The sequence below is a fragment of the Andrena cerasifolii genome, chromosome 6 (assembly GCF_050908995.1).
Source record: "Andrena cerasifolii isolate SP2316 chromosome 6, iyAndCera1_principal, whole genome shotgun sequence".
Taxonomy (NCBI): domain Eukaryota; kingdom Metazoa; phylum Arthropoda; class Insecta; order Hymenoptera; family Andrenidae; genus Andrena; species Andrena cerasifolii.
Window position 1 is genome coordinate 3,067,979 of NC_135123.1, and position 16,849 is coordinate 3,084,827.

At 39.7% G+C, this 16,849-nt stretch overlaps 1 protein-coding gene and 2 long non-coding RNA genes across 7 annotated transcripts in view; 2 read left to right on the forward strand and 1 right to left on the reverse strand.

Annotated features, from left to right (window-relative positions):
- LOC143369805 (uncharacterized) overlaps window positions 1-3,325 on the forward strand; it is a 190,178-nt gene extending 186,853 nt beyond the window's left edge. The window contains exons 2-3 of one of the 2 annotated variants that reach the window (XR_013085488.1): window positions 2,949-2,997; window positions 3,070-3,325. This is a non-coding gene — a long non-coding RNA (uncharacterized LOC143369805). The remainder of the gene's footprint in view (window positions 1-2,948; window positions 2,998-3,069) is intronic. The other variant, XR_013085489.1, reaches the window with a different exon arrangement.
- On the reverse strand, window positions 371-14,783 carry 7b2 (Secretogranin_V domain-containing protein 7B2). Of its 4 annotated transcripts, none has more exons than XR_013085483.1 (5): window positions 13,371-13,460; window positions 12,944-13,301; window positions 2,393-2,583; window positions 1,065-2,318; window positions 371-992 (listed from the first exon to the last, which is right to left on the reverse strand). XR_013085483.1 is itself a non-coding variant. In XM_076814157.1 (5 exons), exons 2-5 carry the CDS (start codon window positions 13,440-13,442, stop codon window positions 2,247-2,249), a joined length of 693 nt encoding a protein of 230 aa, XP_076670272.1. In that variant the 5' UTR covers window positions 13,443-13,460; window positions 14,603-14,783; the 3' UTR covers window positions 371-2,246. The 4 variants fall into 4 exon arrangements, 3 of the variants coding, with proteins under 3 accessions (XP_076670272.1, XP_076670270.1, XP_076670271.1); XM_076814157.1 differs by adding an exon at window positions 14,603-14,783 and having other exon boundaries at window positions 371-2,318; XM_076814155.1 differs by adding an exon at window positions 14,603-14,778 and having other exon boundaries at window positions 371-2,318; window positions 13,371-13,467.
- Window positions 8,179-10,106, forward strand: LOC143369819 (uncharacterized). The gene is made up of 2 exons (XR_013085502.1): window positions 8,179-9,318; window positions 9,913-10,106. It is a non-coding gene; the product is annotated as an uncharacterized LOC143369819 (long non-coding RNA).
- Window positions 14,784-16,849: the final 2,066 nt, after the last annotated feature.

The following is a 16,849-nucleotide window of genomic DNA, read 5'->3' on the forward strand; positions in this document are numbered from 1 at the left end:
TACCGAAATATTCATCGGGCGATATCTCGAAAACGTATCCATACAGACCACCTTACATAAGAATTTCATAGTAGAGTCTCGATCAAAAGTAATTTTTTGGGTTTTGTAAACTAGTGATATCACTGCAATGTTTCCACCATGTCTTCAATACAACATTACATGGCAATATGTGCATGATATTGTACAAAAGTTGTCACTGCAATATTGCACGGCAATGTTTCCATAATATTGCAGAAATATTGCAATGAAACCTGCAATATTGCCGCAACATTTCTGCAACAAAAAGTGCTGCATGGGGTATGTAATTTAATACGATAGCATTTTTATATAATTTATAAATATACACTTTTAATGTACAAGGACATAAATATCAGGTATCGTTTCAAAATATTTATTTCTCAATCCTGTTAATAATACAAACAGTAGTCGGTAGTATATGGTTTTAGGAAAATAAAAATTAAACTCTTTATAATAGAATATACATCGTTTTTAAACACATGATAAATTTTATTGGATGCTCTCTTTTAATTATGTTAATACTAATTTTGATTAGTACTTGCCCTGATAGCAACCTGCCGGCAGTCTGTCGGTAGATTGGCAGCAGATGTGCAGCAGATCCTGCTGCCCGTCTGACACATCCAACAGCGCCATCTGAAAGCCACAATTGCCAAACAATTCCCTACGCGTGTATCCCTACCCTTACTTAACCAGCAAGCAGATTCTGCAGTTTAGTAAATAATTAATTATATTTTTTTCAAAAAGTATTAATTCCTTTTTTAATAATATACAGGAGTGATAATTACAATTGTTACATAATAATATAAATAGCGCATATAAATCCGAAGAGGAATTTTCAATATTTACATTTACAAATCCATGTACAGTACGTCGCGTAACCAGTGGTACCTATTAGGGGCGATATCAGAAAATGTTATTGAATATTTTCGACTTCTATTCTGTGTAGAATCATCATATACCCTGTTGTGTTAGTGCTGAAAAGAAATACAATATTAGTATAAAATTAAATGTAACGTATGAATAAACAGGATGCATGCGATACTTACATCAGCTCCATCTCCACACAGTGCACACCATGCATGCCCCTGTGAAAATTAACATTTATAAGAAAATATGTGTTACATTATTATATACGAAACAAGACGCTAAACATTCGCACTTCGCGCATAACCTTACTTTTCTGTCTTGCACATAGTGTGCATCTCGATTTCCGCGACGTAGATAATTGGAAATTATTCAATTCCATAATTACGTTCACTTTCTGGATACTTCGAGATGATATGTCTGGATATTGATACTTAGAATCGTGTGATACCCGGACCCTTTAAAGGTGTGTTTCACGTTATCTGTAAGTCAGAAAAGTAGGGTTATGCGCGAAGTGCGAATGTTTAGCGTCTTGTTTCGTATATAATAATTTAACACATATTTTTTTATAAATGTTAATTTTCACAGGAGCATGCATGGTGTGCACTGTGTGGAGATGGAGCTTATGTAAGTATCGCATGCATCCTGTTTATTCATACGTTACATTTAATTTTATACTAATATTGTATTTCTTTTCAGCACTAACACAACAGGAAATATGATGATTCTACACAGAATAGAAGTCGAAAATATTCAATAAAATTTTCTGATATCGCCCCTAATACGTACCACTGGTTACGCGACGTACTGTACATGGATTCGTAAATGTAAATATTGAAAATTCCTCTTCGGATTTATATGCGCTATTTATATTATTTTGTAACAATTGTAATTATCACTCCTGTATATTATTAAAAAAGGAATAAATACTTTTTGAAATAAGTAGAATTAATTACTTAGTAAACTGCAGAATCTACTTGCTGGTTAAGTAAGGGTAGGGATACATGCGTAGGGAATTGTTTGGCAATTGTGGCTTTCAGATGGCGCTGCTGGATGTGACACACGGGCAGCAGGATCTGCTGGGGATCTGCTGCCAGCAGAACCGTACACTAATGCGGACACAGATCCAACCGGATCTGCCGGTACACTCTGCTGCCAGATTCGGTTATCAGGGTGGTTTCTAGATTATTCAAAACCTTTAAAATGTTTTGTCAATAATAACTTTTTTATCCATAATATTTTTTACTTGTTTACAGCATCAAATAAATAGGCTGTGGATATTGATTTATTGTATACTTTGAAATATTTTAATACAATATTCTTGGTTTATGTCTTCAAATTGTTAGTATGATATGCCAGACGTTTTAGTAGATAATGTTTATGCCTTTTTTGGCCGCAATGGGCAACTTTTCCCCCCGAAAGAACGGGTTTTCCTCCTGAAATAAATAATGAAATAATGTATACTCAGTGTTCATAATTGACGAGAAGAATTGATTCAAGTGCATTTTACCGCTTGGAATTGGTCGACGATCTGATTGAAATTAGAATTTGGATTGTTCATTCTTGGTAGATTGTTGCTACTCGCAGAATCAACAGAACAATCCAACATGTGTTCCGTGTCGCACATACAATCCTGCGCACTTTGATAGTCTCGACTGAACGCTGCTGTATTCTCGAAATTCACGATGCAGTTGTTTTCACCTAGAAGGACAGCATAACAGATTATTTTTGTATGAAATGGACAAGTAATTTACATCCCTGATAATCAAATCTGGCAGCAGAGTCTGCCGGCAGATCTGGGGTGATCCGTGTCCGCATTAAGCTACGGCGCTGCCGGCAGACCCTGCTTGTCGGGGGGATATATTCAGACGTATCATCTCGAAGTATCCAGAAAGCGAACGTAATTATGGAATTGAATAATTTTCAATTATCTACGTCGCGGAAATAAAGATTCACGTTATCAGTAAGTAAAAAAAGGAGGGTTATGCACAAATTGCGAATGTTTAGGGTCTTGTTTCGTATTAATAATTTAACTCATGTTTTCTTATAAATGTTAATGTTCGCAGGAGCATGCATGATCGCCTAAGGTGTCTACTGTGTGGAGATGGAGCTGAAGTAAGTATCGCATGTATCCTGTTTATTCGCACGTTACATTTAATTTTATATCAATATTGTATTTGTTTTCAGCGCTAACACAACAGGGAATATGAGGATTCTACAGAGAAAAAAAGTCGAAAATATTGAATAAAATTTTCTGATACCACCCCTAATAGGTACCACTGGTTACGTGACGTACTGTACATGGATTTGTAAATGTAAATATTGAAAGTTCCTCTTCGGATTTATATGCGCTATTTATATTATTTTGTAACAATTGTAATTACCAATCCTGTATATTATTAAAGAAAGAATAAATACTTTTTGAAATAAGTAGAATTAATAATTTACTAAACTGCAGAATCTACTTGTTGGTTATGTAAGAGTAGGAATACACGCGTAGGGAATTGTTTGGCAATTGTCGCTTTCAGATGGCGCTGTTGGAGGTTTCAGACGGGCAGCAGAATCTGCTGTGGATCTGCTGCCCATCTGCCGGCAGAACCATAGTCTAATGCGGACACAGATTACACCGGATCTGCCGACAGACTCTGCGCTCTCCTGGCAGACCTTGCTGCCAATCTGCTGGCAGACTGTCGGCAGGTTGCTATCAGGGATAGAGATGGTTTTGGGAAAAATCTTAAGGGGACCCTCCGGTCACCACGCTCAGTAAATAGGTGATCTTTATGAACTTTTTGTTATGCGTTTTTCTCCCTCCCATTTTCGCCTTCTCTTCCCCCTTTTTCTCTCCCTTTACTCCGTGTTCCCCTCCTTCTCCCTCACTCTCACTTTTCACTCCCTACTCCCCTATGAACACCTTTTCTGCTTCTTTCTCACACCTGCTCACTCACACCTCTCGACTCTTTCAAACCGGAAATGGCAATCCACCGAATACGTAGCGCGGAAGGCGCGGAAAAGACTGAACATGTTATATATATTAGTCACATTAGGAAGCGAGCCATCCCGGAAACTATGATAATATTGTTGAAGTCTCTGGTAAGGTCAGTTATAAAATATGGGATACCAATTTACCATACGAGTAATAGTAAGTCACATCATAAAATAAGTAACCTGCAGAATGCGGGAATTAAGATAACCATGGGGTACAGAGTGTCAACGCCGATATGTGTCATGATGGTGGAGGCAGGGGTAATGGACAGGGATAATATAATTAAACTAGTTTCCAACATATACGTGGCGAAACTCAGAGGGAAGGGGTCTAGCAAGGCGTTAGACGCTATAAGGAATCTCAATGGAGTTTTGAGGGAGGAAGCGGGCAGAAAGCGGCACAAATTGGTAAGAGCGCTCAGAGAGACGGAGGCAGCGAAGGAGGTGTTGGAGAAGAAGAGGAGCAATGACAATGCGGTGATCGAGGAGGACGAAGAAGAAGAGGAAATGGAGGAGGAGAAGATATGGGAGAGGATAATGGAATGGAACTTGGGCATAATGAGGAAGGAGATCGACATAGATGGTCCCTTCCTTATAAGGGAAATCAAGGGAAAAAATGGAAATCAACGAGACCAGCACGGTAGAAATGTACACGAATGGATCAAAGAAACGGAATACAAGAGCCGATGGAGTAGGAATAACAATTAGGAAAACACCCGCTCAAGATTGGTAGGACAGGGGGTTCAATGTAAGCAACAGGGCAACTGTATAGTTACCCACCGAAGCGGTGGCTATACAAAAAGCGATAAGTATAGCTATGGAGGAGATGTATGGACCCCGGCTCACGTGGGGATAGAAGGAAATGAGACGGCAGACAGAAGAGCGAAGAAACATACGGATGGAGAACCGGACGTGAATGTAAAGATCCCGTGGGGAGATATAAAGACGGATTTCGAGGAGAGATCATGGGAAAAATCAGCAGAGGATATGAAAGAGAGTGGAAGAGAAAAGGGGGTAAATATTTTTCAAGGGCGGAAAATAATGTAGGAAAAAGAAAGCCAAGGTTAAAAAAATATGGCAAAGATGGAGAGAAACGCAATCACTACACTTAATAGGATAAGGGCTGATCACTACAACCTGGCGGAATCTCTGCACAGGAAGGAGATGATGGAATCGCCCGAATGCGAATGCGGAGAAGGAATAGAGGACATAAACCATGTTACAATGTGGAGGAAAGAAGAAGGTTGGCAACGGAGCTGAAGAGGGCTAATCAAGGGCAACGAGATGGAGGTCGCCGGACTGATCACTGGAAACCTCAATAAAATTAAAAGAAATCTATACGACTGAGGGAAGAGACCGAGTGGGAGAAGAGGAAGAGAGGGAGATGAGAGAGATGTGGGAGATGGGAAGGAGTGCCGGGAAGAACGTCGGAAAAAAAGAAAGGACGGAACCAATTGAATATGAGTTGCGAGATGGTATGACACCAGCTTGTTAAAAGACTGAATAGTATGGACCAAAAGCTAACCAAGAGTACAAAGTAACATAAGAAATAGAAATAAGATTAACCATAAGGAAATAAAAAACGTAAGAAATACAGGAAATAAGAGAAATACGACACCGGAGTTGCATTTCTGTATAGTTTAAGAGATATAGTTTAGTACATGTTATGCGATCAGAGATTTATATTTGTACATAAGGTATAATGTAAGAAACGCCAAAGAACAAATATGCGAGCGGAAAGAAGAAAGCCGCATAAGTCTCAGGCCACAGAAATAGTATAAGGGAATTGATTACAGTTCGTTGGGTAATGTAGGAAACTTCTTGGAACGTCATCTTTGGTATAGGATGTATATAAAAGAGAAAAATAAACCTAATCTAACTTAGCTGTCTACTTTGGGCCACTGTACTAGCTACCCGGGCCCTGTAAAGGTTAAGAATACTGTTTTTACCAGAGATGGGTATTATCTAAATAAAAAGGTAAACTTATCGCAAAGCTACTTCCTCACCGATTTCAATGACCTTGACATATGTGCCAAAGTCATCATTCTGAACAACATTTCCCTTTAAACTTTTTAGGCGGTCGGCCTTAGTTTCAGAAATATTCGCAAAAAGTTTGCAAAACTTATTCTCATGAATTCGAACGGAAGTACTCTCAATCACTTTGTTATAATGCACGTTCCACTAGGGGCAGGTGGTTCTTCTAACCCCTGTACGGGCGGTTGCGTTCCCGGTGTACCCGATTCGCATGAGGACTGGCATGCGATTTTATGCACGGCCGTCCCCGGCCACCAGAGCGTCCCTGGTGGTCCTGGGTGAGTGCATGCGCCCCAAAGAGAGCAGAAGATAGCCAGGGACTTAGTCTGGTTGCGAATGTATTATATTCCTCGTGACCTGGCATCCTGCTCAGAGAGTAAAATTCCTACAGTGGACGCCGTGGAGTCAAGCGTGGTCCTTCTCTGCTTTTTCCGACCCGGCCCTGGTGGGGTCGCTAGTTATGTACTGCTAATACCACCTTGCAAGCCAAATGCTCGTATAGGCGAAAGCCTGAGGAAGAGCGCGCCCCTTTTGGGCCAAGACGGCTATACTAGATGTTATAATGCACGTAGGTATAGTGGGCAAAATACCTTTTGCCCAACCATCATAATGAACTGAAGTTTTGACGCCACGGCCAACCAGCGTCGCCGGGAAATAGGTTGTCGACGCTGATTGACACAAAAGAACTTTAAGATGTCTTCAGACGTCTTGAAAGTCTGAAATGCGTCTTAAAGACGGCTTATAGACGTCGTGTGCTATCTGGGTTATTAAGATATCTTTAAGACGTCTGTATCAAGACGTCTTTGGACGCCTGCGTTAAGACGTCTTTAAGGCGTCTGTGCATAGACGTTTTTTAGATGTCTTTGCATAGACGTTTTTTAGATGTCGTTAAGACGAAGTTAAAACGTCTGGTTTAAGATGAATGTGAAATTTGTAAGGTGTTACATGGGCCCTTCAGGTCCATCCCGTGCTTGCTGTCCTCGCGTCGCTTTCTTTCGCATCGTCGATTCAGCGGAATCGCCTCGCGCGTGGCAGTCACGTTGTGCCGAACCGATCGTAAGGATAACGTCGCAACTCCACGCACTCCTAGCGCCTCCACGTTGTTTCGTTGGTGCCCGTGCTCCTGGGGACACCGCTCACCAGCAACTCAACTGCATGGATCCCTGACTGCCACCCAGCAGTGATGCCAGAACTGTGGGTTTCGCATACGGGCGCCGCGCTACTCCCACTCTATGACCATGCGTACCCCCATTCTACGACCAAGCGTACCCCCTCCTAACGCCTGTACCGCACCACTACAAGCGTACCCTACCTTCTGTCCGTGTGCCGTACGTGCTGCCTGGCCCGGCGCTCTCCGCCAAGAATTCATTTCACCGAGATCCTAGAGCTTGGATCGCAAACAGAAAATCCGAGGTTCAAATCGCGGTGCGAAGAGTCTACCTTTTTCATTAATTATTCTCTAACTTCTCTTTCTATATTCTCAGTAGAACAAAAACATGAAAACTGTTAATTTACAAAGCATTTTCGCCAATAGCTAATGCACGATGTTGCTCTTCTGCCTTTTTTTTATACATAAACATAAATAAATCTTATTTGTGTATAATATTAAATCTCTGTTTATGTATAAAAAAGGCAGAAGACCAACATCGTCATTAGCCAGCTGCGAAAATGCTTTGTAAATTAATAGTTTTTAAGTTTTTATTCTACTGAGAATGTAGAAAGAGAAATTAGAGAATAATTAATGAAAAAAGTAAAATATCCGCGCCGGGATTTGCAATCTGGACTTTTTACTTGTGACCCAAGCGCTTCGATATCGGTAAAACGAATTCTCGCCGGAGAGCGCCGGCCAGATAGCGCGTACGGCACACGGATAGAGGGACGGGTATGCTTGTGTGGTGCGGTACAGGCGCTAGAGGGAGTACGCTTGGTCATAGAGTGGGGGTATCGCCCGTGGGCGAAACCCACGGTTCTGGCATCACTGCTGCCACCCAGGGCCGTACACCCACCAATCCTTGGTGTGGTCCGTGCACTCCAGGACGTCCCTGCGTCCCTGACGGAGTCGCACCCCCACCACCAACACTCCGACGCTCCCTCTATAGCGTCCTATCTCGACCTCTTCTGATGACGATTCCCCGAACCCGACGAGCCCCTCGATTCTTTTTGCAGCTCCAAGTCGAATCGGCATTGTTGCACGTTTTATTTGGATGGCGTTCGACGACTCATACCGCCCTCGCGGAAAACCGTTCTCCCCGTCCCAGGAGAATTCGAAATGTCAAAACGTCAATGTGTCAAAACGTCAATCTTGCTCGATACTCGCGAAAGAGCCAACTTCAGTGCGTACTCATTTCCATTTGACGTACGTTCGCATTACTTTTAACGGCAACCGTTTCTTGCCATTTTCTACGTTATACAATGAGAACGATACAACCAGAATCCGGATTCCCTTTTCGTAGGTCAGCTTCCTGAGTTCCCAGAGCCTACCCAGCAATGGCTAGTTCCCCTCTCCGGCCGTATCCTCGCCGAAGCCTCGAAACCGCTCCGAAGTCGGCGGTCCTCGACCGCTGTCGCCGCTCCCGCTACTCCTGCGTCCATCCCTCGATGTCGGCGGGCTTCGACCGGCCGCTGCTCCTGTGGCTGTCCCTCGTTGCTCAGCTGCAGGCTGAATCGCACGCAACGGCTCCTTGCGTATCGCACGCAACAGCTCCTTGCGTATCGCACGCAACAGCTCCTTGCGTTTCTTCGGGATCCGTGGCCACGGATCTCACTTCTAACACCAATGTTGCTCCGGGGCGTTTTCATTACCAGCCACCCCGACGCAAAAGGTAGAATAATGATTACACGGGCGTAAACACGACTGAACTATATTGTTACATAGGGCAATATCGGTTACAAAAGTACAACCCGCAATGGCGTTCCGTGCAAGCAGTCTTACGCTCGCGCGTAAAGCATGATAGCGAACCGATGTGAGTATGATGTGTTAAATTCGGTAGAACTCTGGTGTTAACTAAAGTTTTTTGCGAATATCTCGTAAACCAAAGCCGAGCGCCAAAAAGTTTAGAGGGAAATGTTGTTCAGAATGATGACCTTGACAACATATGTCAAGAACAATGAAGTCGGAGAATCCTTCCCTAAAGTAAACATTTACCACATTTTGTTGTCGCTGAGGTTTTTGTCTCATGATAGAAAAGTCACATGCAAAATCTCATCGTGGATTGGCACCTTAAGAATAGACTGAAGGGATAAAAAGGAATCCTGCGTTAACTAAATATGTGATGTTAAATGTTAAGAGAGGAATTGACTATTGTTCGTTGCCATTTCTGAAGCAACCACAAATGTACTCTGAGAAAAAATAAATACCTTAACCTTAACCTATATATCACTTATTTTTTGGTAATCACAAATTACAATTTGCAGCATACTGTTCTCCGATGAAAAGAAGTCGACGAGAAACTTTGGGGTTCGAATGACCTATCCCCATAAGCCCGCGTAGGGTACACGTATTGTTGCTATTGGCCAGCGCGACAATGTCGACGAATACAAAGTAAGCAAACGGGACACGGACGGCGGGAGCCAATGCAAGCGAAGAACCTCTCTTGCCCTTGTGACATTTCGACCGACTTCTTTTCATCGGGGTACAGTACCTACCCTGATAGCCAGATCTGGGCAGCAGAATCTGACGTCAGAACTGCAGCAGTTTGTGTCCGCATTTGGCTGCGTTCTGATGTGCAGAGCCTGAGGTGCAGTGCCTGATGTCAGATGGACAGCAGATCGACAACAGATTTCGCCGTCTGCTAGGCACAGCAACAGCGCCATCTGAGATCCAGAATTACCAAGCAATTGCCTACAGATGGCGCTGTTGCTGTGCCTAGCAGACGGCGAAATCTGCTGTCGATCTGCTGTCCATTTGACATCAGGCACTGCACCTCAGGCTCTGCACACCAGAACGCAGCCAAATGCGGACACAGACTGCTGCAGTTCTGACGTCAGATTCTGCTGCCCAGATCTGGCTATCAGGGTATGTGATCAAAGTTAATTTGAGGTTATATTTCATGTTTCATATTACACCTATATTATATTTTTGACATTACATGCGTGAAAAAATATCTCTTTCACATACTTGTAAAAAAACTTTACTACTTTAATTGTTCAAACCTTGAAATAATGAATATTTTTATTTACTACATTTGCGACAAGTGACACGTATGAAATGGGATTAAAAACGACATATTATACATATATTTACGACGCGGTGAATAACCGACCCACCATTGCACGCTGGTATCGAAACGCTACGCAAGTATTCATTTCCCATTCAATACCAGAGCGTAAAAGTGGGCCTGGTCAACCTATTGGGATCTGACATCCGTCACCATGACATCTGGTGGCGAAAGTAGGAGCGCTTGATGGGTACACATCAATTTCTGTCCGTTCTCGTGCTGTTGTATAAAATTCCGCTGGGCATGATATGAACCTGCCCAATCACATATACTTTGCATAGAAAGTAACATTTTCGCAGAAAACTACATTATCGCATATACAACAGATGTATCTTGTACCCATATCGGTGCCATCTTGGCTAGGCCCCGCCCCTCATTTCAGATCCCAATACGGTGATCTCCGCTTGGACGTGTAGGATATATGTGTCAAATTTGAACGAAATCCGCGCAGCGGTGTAAATTTATATTACGAATAAACAAACAAACAAAAAATGAATTTAATATATATAGAAGATACAATTACTGTTATATTGTTAAAATACATTATTTTTGTTAGAAAAGACTGTTTAATTACTTTTGAATATCACGTCCTATATTTACGTGCGACTCTGATTGGTCGATTCCCACAGAACCAACAAATCATATCTTCGTTTCTACCAGATCAACCAATCAGAATCATATGACGCAACTTCGACCCATCACTGCTGTGAATTATTGTTATCTGGCTGATAACACTTAAGTAGTGGAAAACTAACCGGAGCTTTGTTCAGAGGTGAACAAATCGGCCGTTTGATCAAAAAATTGTCAGTCAAAATCACTTTGACGGGTAACAATTACAAGTAACGCGTACCATGACCGTCAGGCTTGGAGCTACAACTTTAAGAGAATTGGAAAGACAATCTCAACTAACATAATCGTTCAATTATTCAATCCTCAAATACCAAATTTTTTTTACCGCAAAATATAAGAGATCGTACTACACTCAGCTCAAACAATTGTGGCCGATCGAGATTCGATTGTATTCGATCTTATTAGGGTTGGCTTTTTTTCATCGCTAACATTCTACAGTATTTCATGAATATGGTGAAGGCACTGCCAAGCCACAGGTTCCCCTCTAGAACACTTCTAATTCATGTTGAAACACCACTGTGGCACCATCTGCCTATGATTGTCATAATTATATAAATCTGCGCGATCGGCTTTGTTCGTGATGCTGTAGCATAAATGCCACCAAGAATAAATGTTAAATGACTTTTATTTCAATGAACCTCAAGAAAAATCATAATAATTTTTACACTATAAACGATAAACATGTAATGTCCAAAGTAAATAAATCAACGGATTTATAATGGAATACACAAATAAATAACGCGGGGTGGTGGGGTAATAAGGAAAATAATGGAAACGAATGTTGTGTATTTCGTAGAGACAGCAAGGGTTAGGAAACCAGAATACTGAGATGAATAAAGTCTTGTGGTATTTTATTCGTAGCAATCTTCATAGATTAAAATCTAAGACGCTCATTATTAGTGGAAATGTGTAGAGCAAAGAAATAAGCATTTACTTTAAAATCTACTATCCGTTATTTTATTTTATCAATGGGAAAATAAACGTAACCGTCACTTACGCTACAGCATCGCGAACAGAGTCGATTGCGCATATTTATATAAATACTAGTATCCCCAGTCTCGGCTTCGCCCGAAATATTAGCGTGACTGATTCATAATCTGTAATCTGTAAACTCGAGAGCCCTCGGCTATTTATTCCCGCCGCGTTGCTGTTTTGCAAGCGAGAAGCGCTCGCCCGGTCGCCGCCTGGCGGTCGCGTCCCGATATACTATTATTTAAAAATCAGTATTTGAAAAAAATAAAAACGTTAGAACCTTCCTCTCGTCAAGGCGAACAAAGCGATGTAACACACTTGTGCGTACAGTTCATATTTACTGAGAAACCGCATTTCAAAGTATGCAATCTCAATTTTATATAATAGTATAGTTGACAATCAAAGGCAGATGGTGCCACAGTGGTGTTTCCATGAATTAGAAGTGTTCTAGATGGGAACCTGTGGCTTGGCAGTGCCCTCACCATATTCATGAAATACTGTAGAATGTCAGCGATGAAAAAAAACCAACCGTGGTAAGCTCGAATACAATCGAATCTTGATCGGCCACAATCCTTTGAGCTGAGTGTACAACTATAACATCTAATTATCTCTTCTGTTTCTGATGATAAAAGGAAATTTTGATGACATAGGTGTACATTTATGAATACGGCATAATAAACTTTTTTCAAGATCAGCTTTTTCGAATTCTTTGGCATGAATGTACTACATATTCTTTCTTTTCCATTCCCATTTAATGTTAATATACATTCTATCATATCTGAATTATGTCCTTCAAGTGACTACGAATTCCAAAAATATAAGTGTTCCGTCGTTTTCTGCTATTCAATTAGTGAAATGTGTAAACCATATATTCCAGAATAAAAAATATTCAAGTTAGGTACTTTTCTTATCCTTTTATTCTAACTCTCTTTATTTAGTTTTTGTTTAAGCCTATACATAATTTGTAAGTCACCATATATTATCCTAGAAATTATTTTTCTTTAAAAATATAGTCTTCAACTTGACACCAATAACTCAATTGTGTTACAATCAAGTTGGTATATTATGTATTAGATACAAGGGTGCAATGCTTATTACTTATAAAATATTTTAAATTACAAGGAAAGGATAGATCTTCTCATGCCTTAATTAATACCACACAGCAATAGTAGTAAGATTTACGAGAAAAATATAATTTATGAAATTATAATTTATGATTTACTTACTCGTATATCCAACTGGACACGGATTCGGTGGTGTGCAATATGCTGGCAACGTGTTCTCAGTTTTCTCGTCCTTACTATTCGGCATACTTCCAAACTTTCCTTTCTGCTTATACGCCTCTTTATTGTTATTGTTCATACGCTGGTGACTCCAAAGTGTGCTATGCCGTAAGTACTCCTGGTCGCGAATGCTAGGATTAGGGTTTAAGGTGTCAATGCCATCATAATCAGCTGGTAATTCAAGGGGAATCTCTTTTGGTTTGTCTTGATATTCCAAATATGAATCAGCAGCGTCCACAAGTTCATTCCCCATCTGATTGATCAATTCACGTAGGAGGGTGTCAGTCAACAATTGCTCCTCCTGGAACCAGAGGTGGAATGAAAGGATTGTTTTAGTTGGGGATACGTAAACTTGAAATATCATGGTTACCTTCATGGGAGGAGATAAGTATGCTGTTGCTTGGGCAGCAACAACCATCAGGAGGAACAGGATCCAATACATGATTTCCAATATATTTATCTACAAACTAGCAATAAATGGTATATTGTAAATGGTGTATGGTAATTGTATATATTTTAAAATAAAGCATAATTCACGTACCATTATACGTATGTGCGGTAAAATAAAATTTGTTCTTTATTAGATGTTGTGTGTTAGATAAGTAGACGAGTTGGAGTTATTACATATTAAATATTTTCTTTTGGCTTCTAAGTAAACATTATGCTTACAGTTATTTAACGAACTTTTGTTGCATGTTTGGCAGGAGATTTTGTAACAAAAATGTTATATACATAATGGATCTACTTCCATTCGTTATTCGCACATGCATTATTTTTTCTTGATATTAAGTTTGCTAACTGTTAAAAAAGTTATATAGTATATCTAATACTCATCTGTTTCTACATTTGGACTAGTATATTTTTATTCATTATGCAGAGTGCCTTGTTTGCTTTCAGAGACTGCTGCATTAGTGATTATTTTTTAATGGTAGAGTTCCTAATTATTTTACATTTCGAAATGTACAGAATGTTAAGGAATTAGTGGTTTCTTTCCATTACCAAATGTGAAGCAATATACTCATTGATTTACATATTGGGATATGTTCTCGTACATCGTCATCATAAATAAAGTTTGAATGTGCAGTCTGGGATAATAGATGAGTATTTTGGGTCCATTAACAGTCAGCATATTTGAGTAGTCTATAATTTATATGATCTTTTGTTTCAACATGACGTGTCAAACATTTTGGTAAAGTTCATTGATTGTATAGCGAGACACCTTCTATAATAATCATATGTATCAATACCTATCAATATCTGCTATCTGAAGCTATTAATATTATATAGCTTAATTTTAACTATCACGTGATGTTATTACATAATATCAGAATAATTCCAATCAAACCGTCATTAATCACAATTTGCGGCAAACAAAAAGTTAAATAAAGTATAGCAGAAAGAAATCATCCTCGCTGTAAAACGCACTAACAATACCACATTTCGAATATATCATTTACTCTTCTAAGTACAATAATCTTGGTATTGAACGCTCTCGTATTTTTCATCATGATTTTAAAAATATGTTTCTCGAAATTACCAATTTGTGGTGACGTAAGCGTCAGAAAGGTCAAAAGACGCGTTTAAAATTAGAGCAGGACTTACCAAGTCTGTCAAGTGGTCGCAAGAAACAACGACGGAAAGGCACCCCGAAGATCTGGTCTCGGAGCCACAGTTCTAGGCTTGAACCGCACACGCGTGTTTGGCGACCGGAAGCGGCGCTCTGCTCTTCCAGAATCGAAGTATTGATCCGTGTTTTCCAAGCCGCCTTTTCTCCCCGTTTCAGTGACCACTATATCACCTACGCTTGTTTCTGCAACCCACATTCGTAAACTCCAGTTAAGCTAGCTATACGTACACTGGTTTTGGCTTGTAGCCGTTAGCAATGAGACAAAACCCGTGGACAAACATTCCGCAAACCTCTACGTGTGTGAATTATACGAATAAAAATCGTTTCACAGCTGAGCCTCAGCTTCGTTGAGATCATTTCTGTGATGAAGAATAAGTATCGGGCTCACGAGCTTTGTGGTAATTTCTGGTCACTTCGAGTTCTTTATCGTCGCGGGTACGAGCTGGTAATCCAAGTCTTTCTTACAAGGGAACATCCCGAACCCGGAAATTCAGAAACTTCTGAAACTTTGTGAATATGTAGGGAATTTCCTCTTGATTACAATGCAATTTTTGTTTGTTGCCCAAATTCACTCTAAGGGGGTGTGATTGACCCCTGAAAATCGGGTATTTTCCGATTTTGTGTTATAACTCGTGAACTGTAAAATATTTTTTAACCAAATGATAGATCTAATTAATTAATTCTTTTAAAAGAAGTAACTTTTGTCTTGAAACTTTTTTCTATCTCTTGCAGTTCCCGAGTTATAACACAAAATCGGAAAATAGCCGAATTTTCAGGGGTTAATTTCATCCCCTTCGAGTGAATTTGGGCAGCAAACAAAAATTGCGTTCTAATCAGGAGGAAATTCCCTATATATTCACAAAGTTTCAGAATTTTTTGAATTTTCGGGTTCGGGATCTTCCCTTGTTAGTGAGATTGGGGTATGGAATCGAAAGTTCTGGACTTTGGTCAAATCCGACGAATAGTTATAGTAATGACCCATGTTTCTTGTATTCATTTGGATGTAAATATTTTATTACAAATTTTTCTTGTACTTGTATGTATCTCTTCATACTTTTCCTGTTAGGGGAACGCTGAATTAATGTTGAACGAGCATTTGATCTTGAACGGGTTATAAATCAATGAGAAAATAACGACAGGACTGGATATTGTAGGGTTCCAGGAAATGGAACGTTCGCGAGAAAATAGTATGCATAATATATATTGTACATATATATATATATATATATATATATATATATATTGAATATATATATATTTAATACATATATATATATATATATATATTGAATATATATATATTTAATACATATATTATAATATATATTGTATATATATATTTTGAATATATATTTAATATATATTATATAATATATATTGTATATACATTATATGTGGAAACTTAACGAAGGGGTGAAGGAACAGACAAGCATATAATGGATACGAATGTATATTTTGTAACAAATTTTATGAGGATAATTATTCTTTTAACCCAGCGGGAGGCGCACCCCATATTGTAACACAGGTTGTCGCTACCGGGTCAAAAATACCCAAAATTGAAATGTAAAAAAACACGGTTACAGAATTTTTTTTTAACTTTGTAATTTTTATGTTATAGTACAGTGTTTTAAGAATCAAACAAAATCATTGAAATATCTTAAAATCTTTATTAAAGTTCTTTAAAAAAATTGTAACAAAAACTCAAGCAGTCTTCATATTTTCGCAACTAGCGCCTCTGTGGTAAATTTTACCCAGTAGCGCCTCCCGCCGAGTTAAAAAAAACAGATCGACGTCATAGTATCAACCCCGAAAGCAAACTGACCGCAGTGTGCCAGCAGATTGGCAGCAGATTCGTGCAAATGTGGCGACAGATAGATACCTACCATCTGCGTCCGCATTAGGCTATGGTTTTGCGGGTAGAGCCTGTTGCCATGGTCTGACAGCAGATTGGCGGCAAAAACTAAGCAGATCCTGTTGCCATGGTTTGACAGCAGGTTGTCGGCAGAAATGGAGCAGATTCTGCGCAGCGCGGTCTGAGGGTAGCATAGGCAGCAGAAATCGAGCAGATCCTGCTGTACCATTTAGTCACATCGATTGATGCACGCGCGCATTTAAATGCTTTTAAATAACTTTTCTACTTTTTCCAAAAATATTTATATTTTCATTGTCAATGTACAATATAATACACACTTACAACATAATTTACAATATAATTTACAATA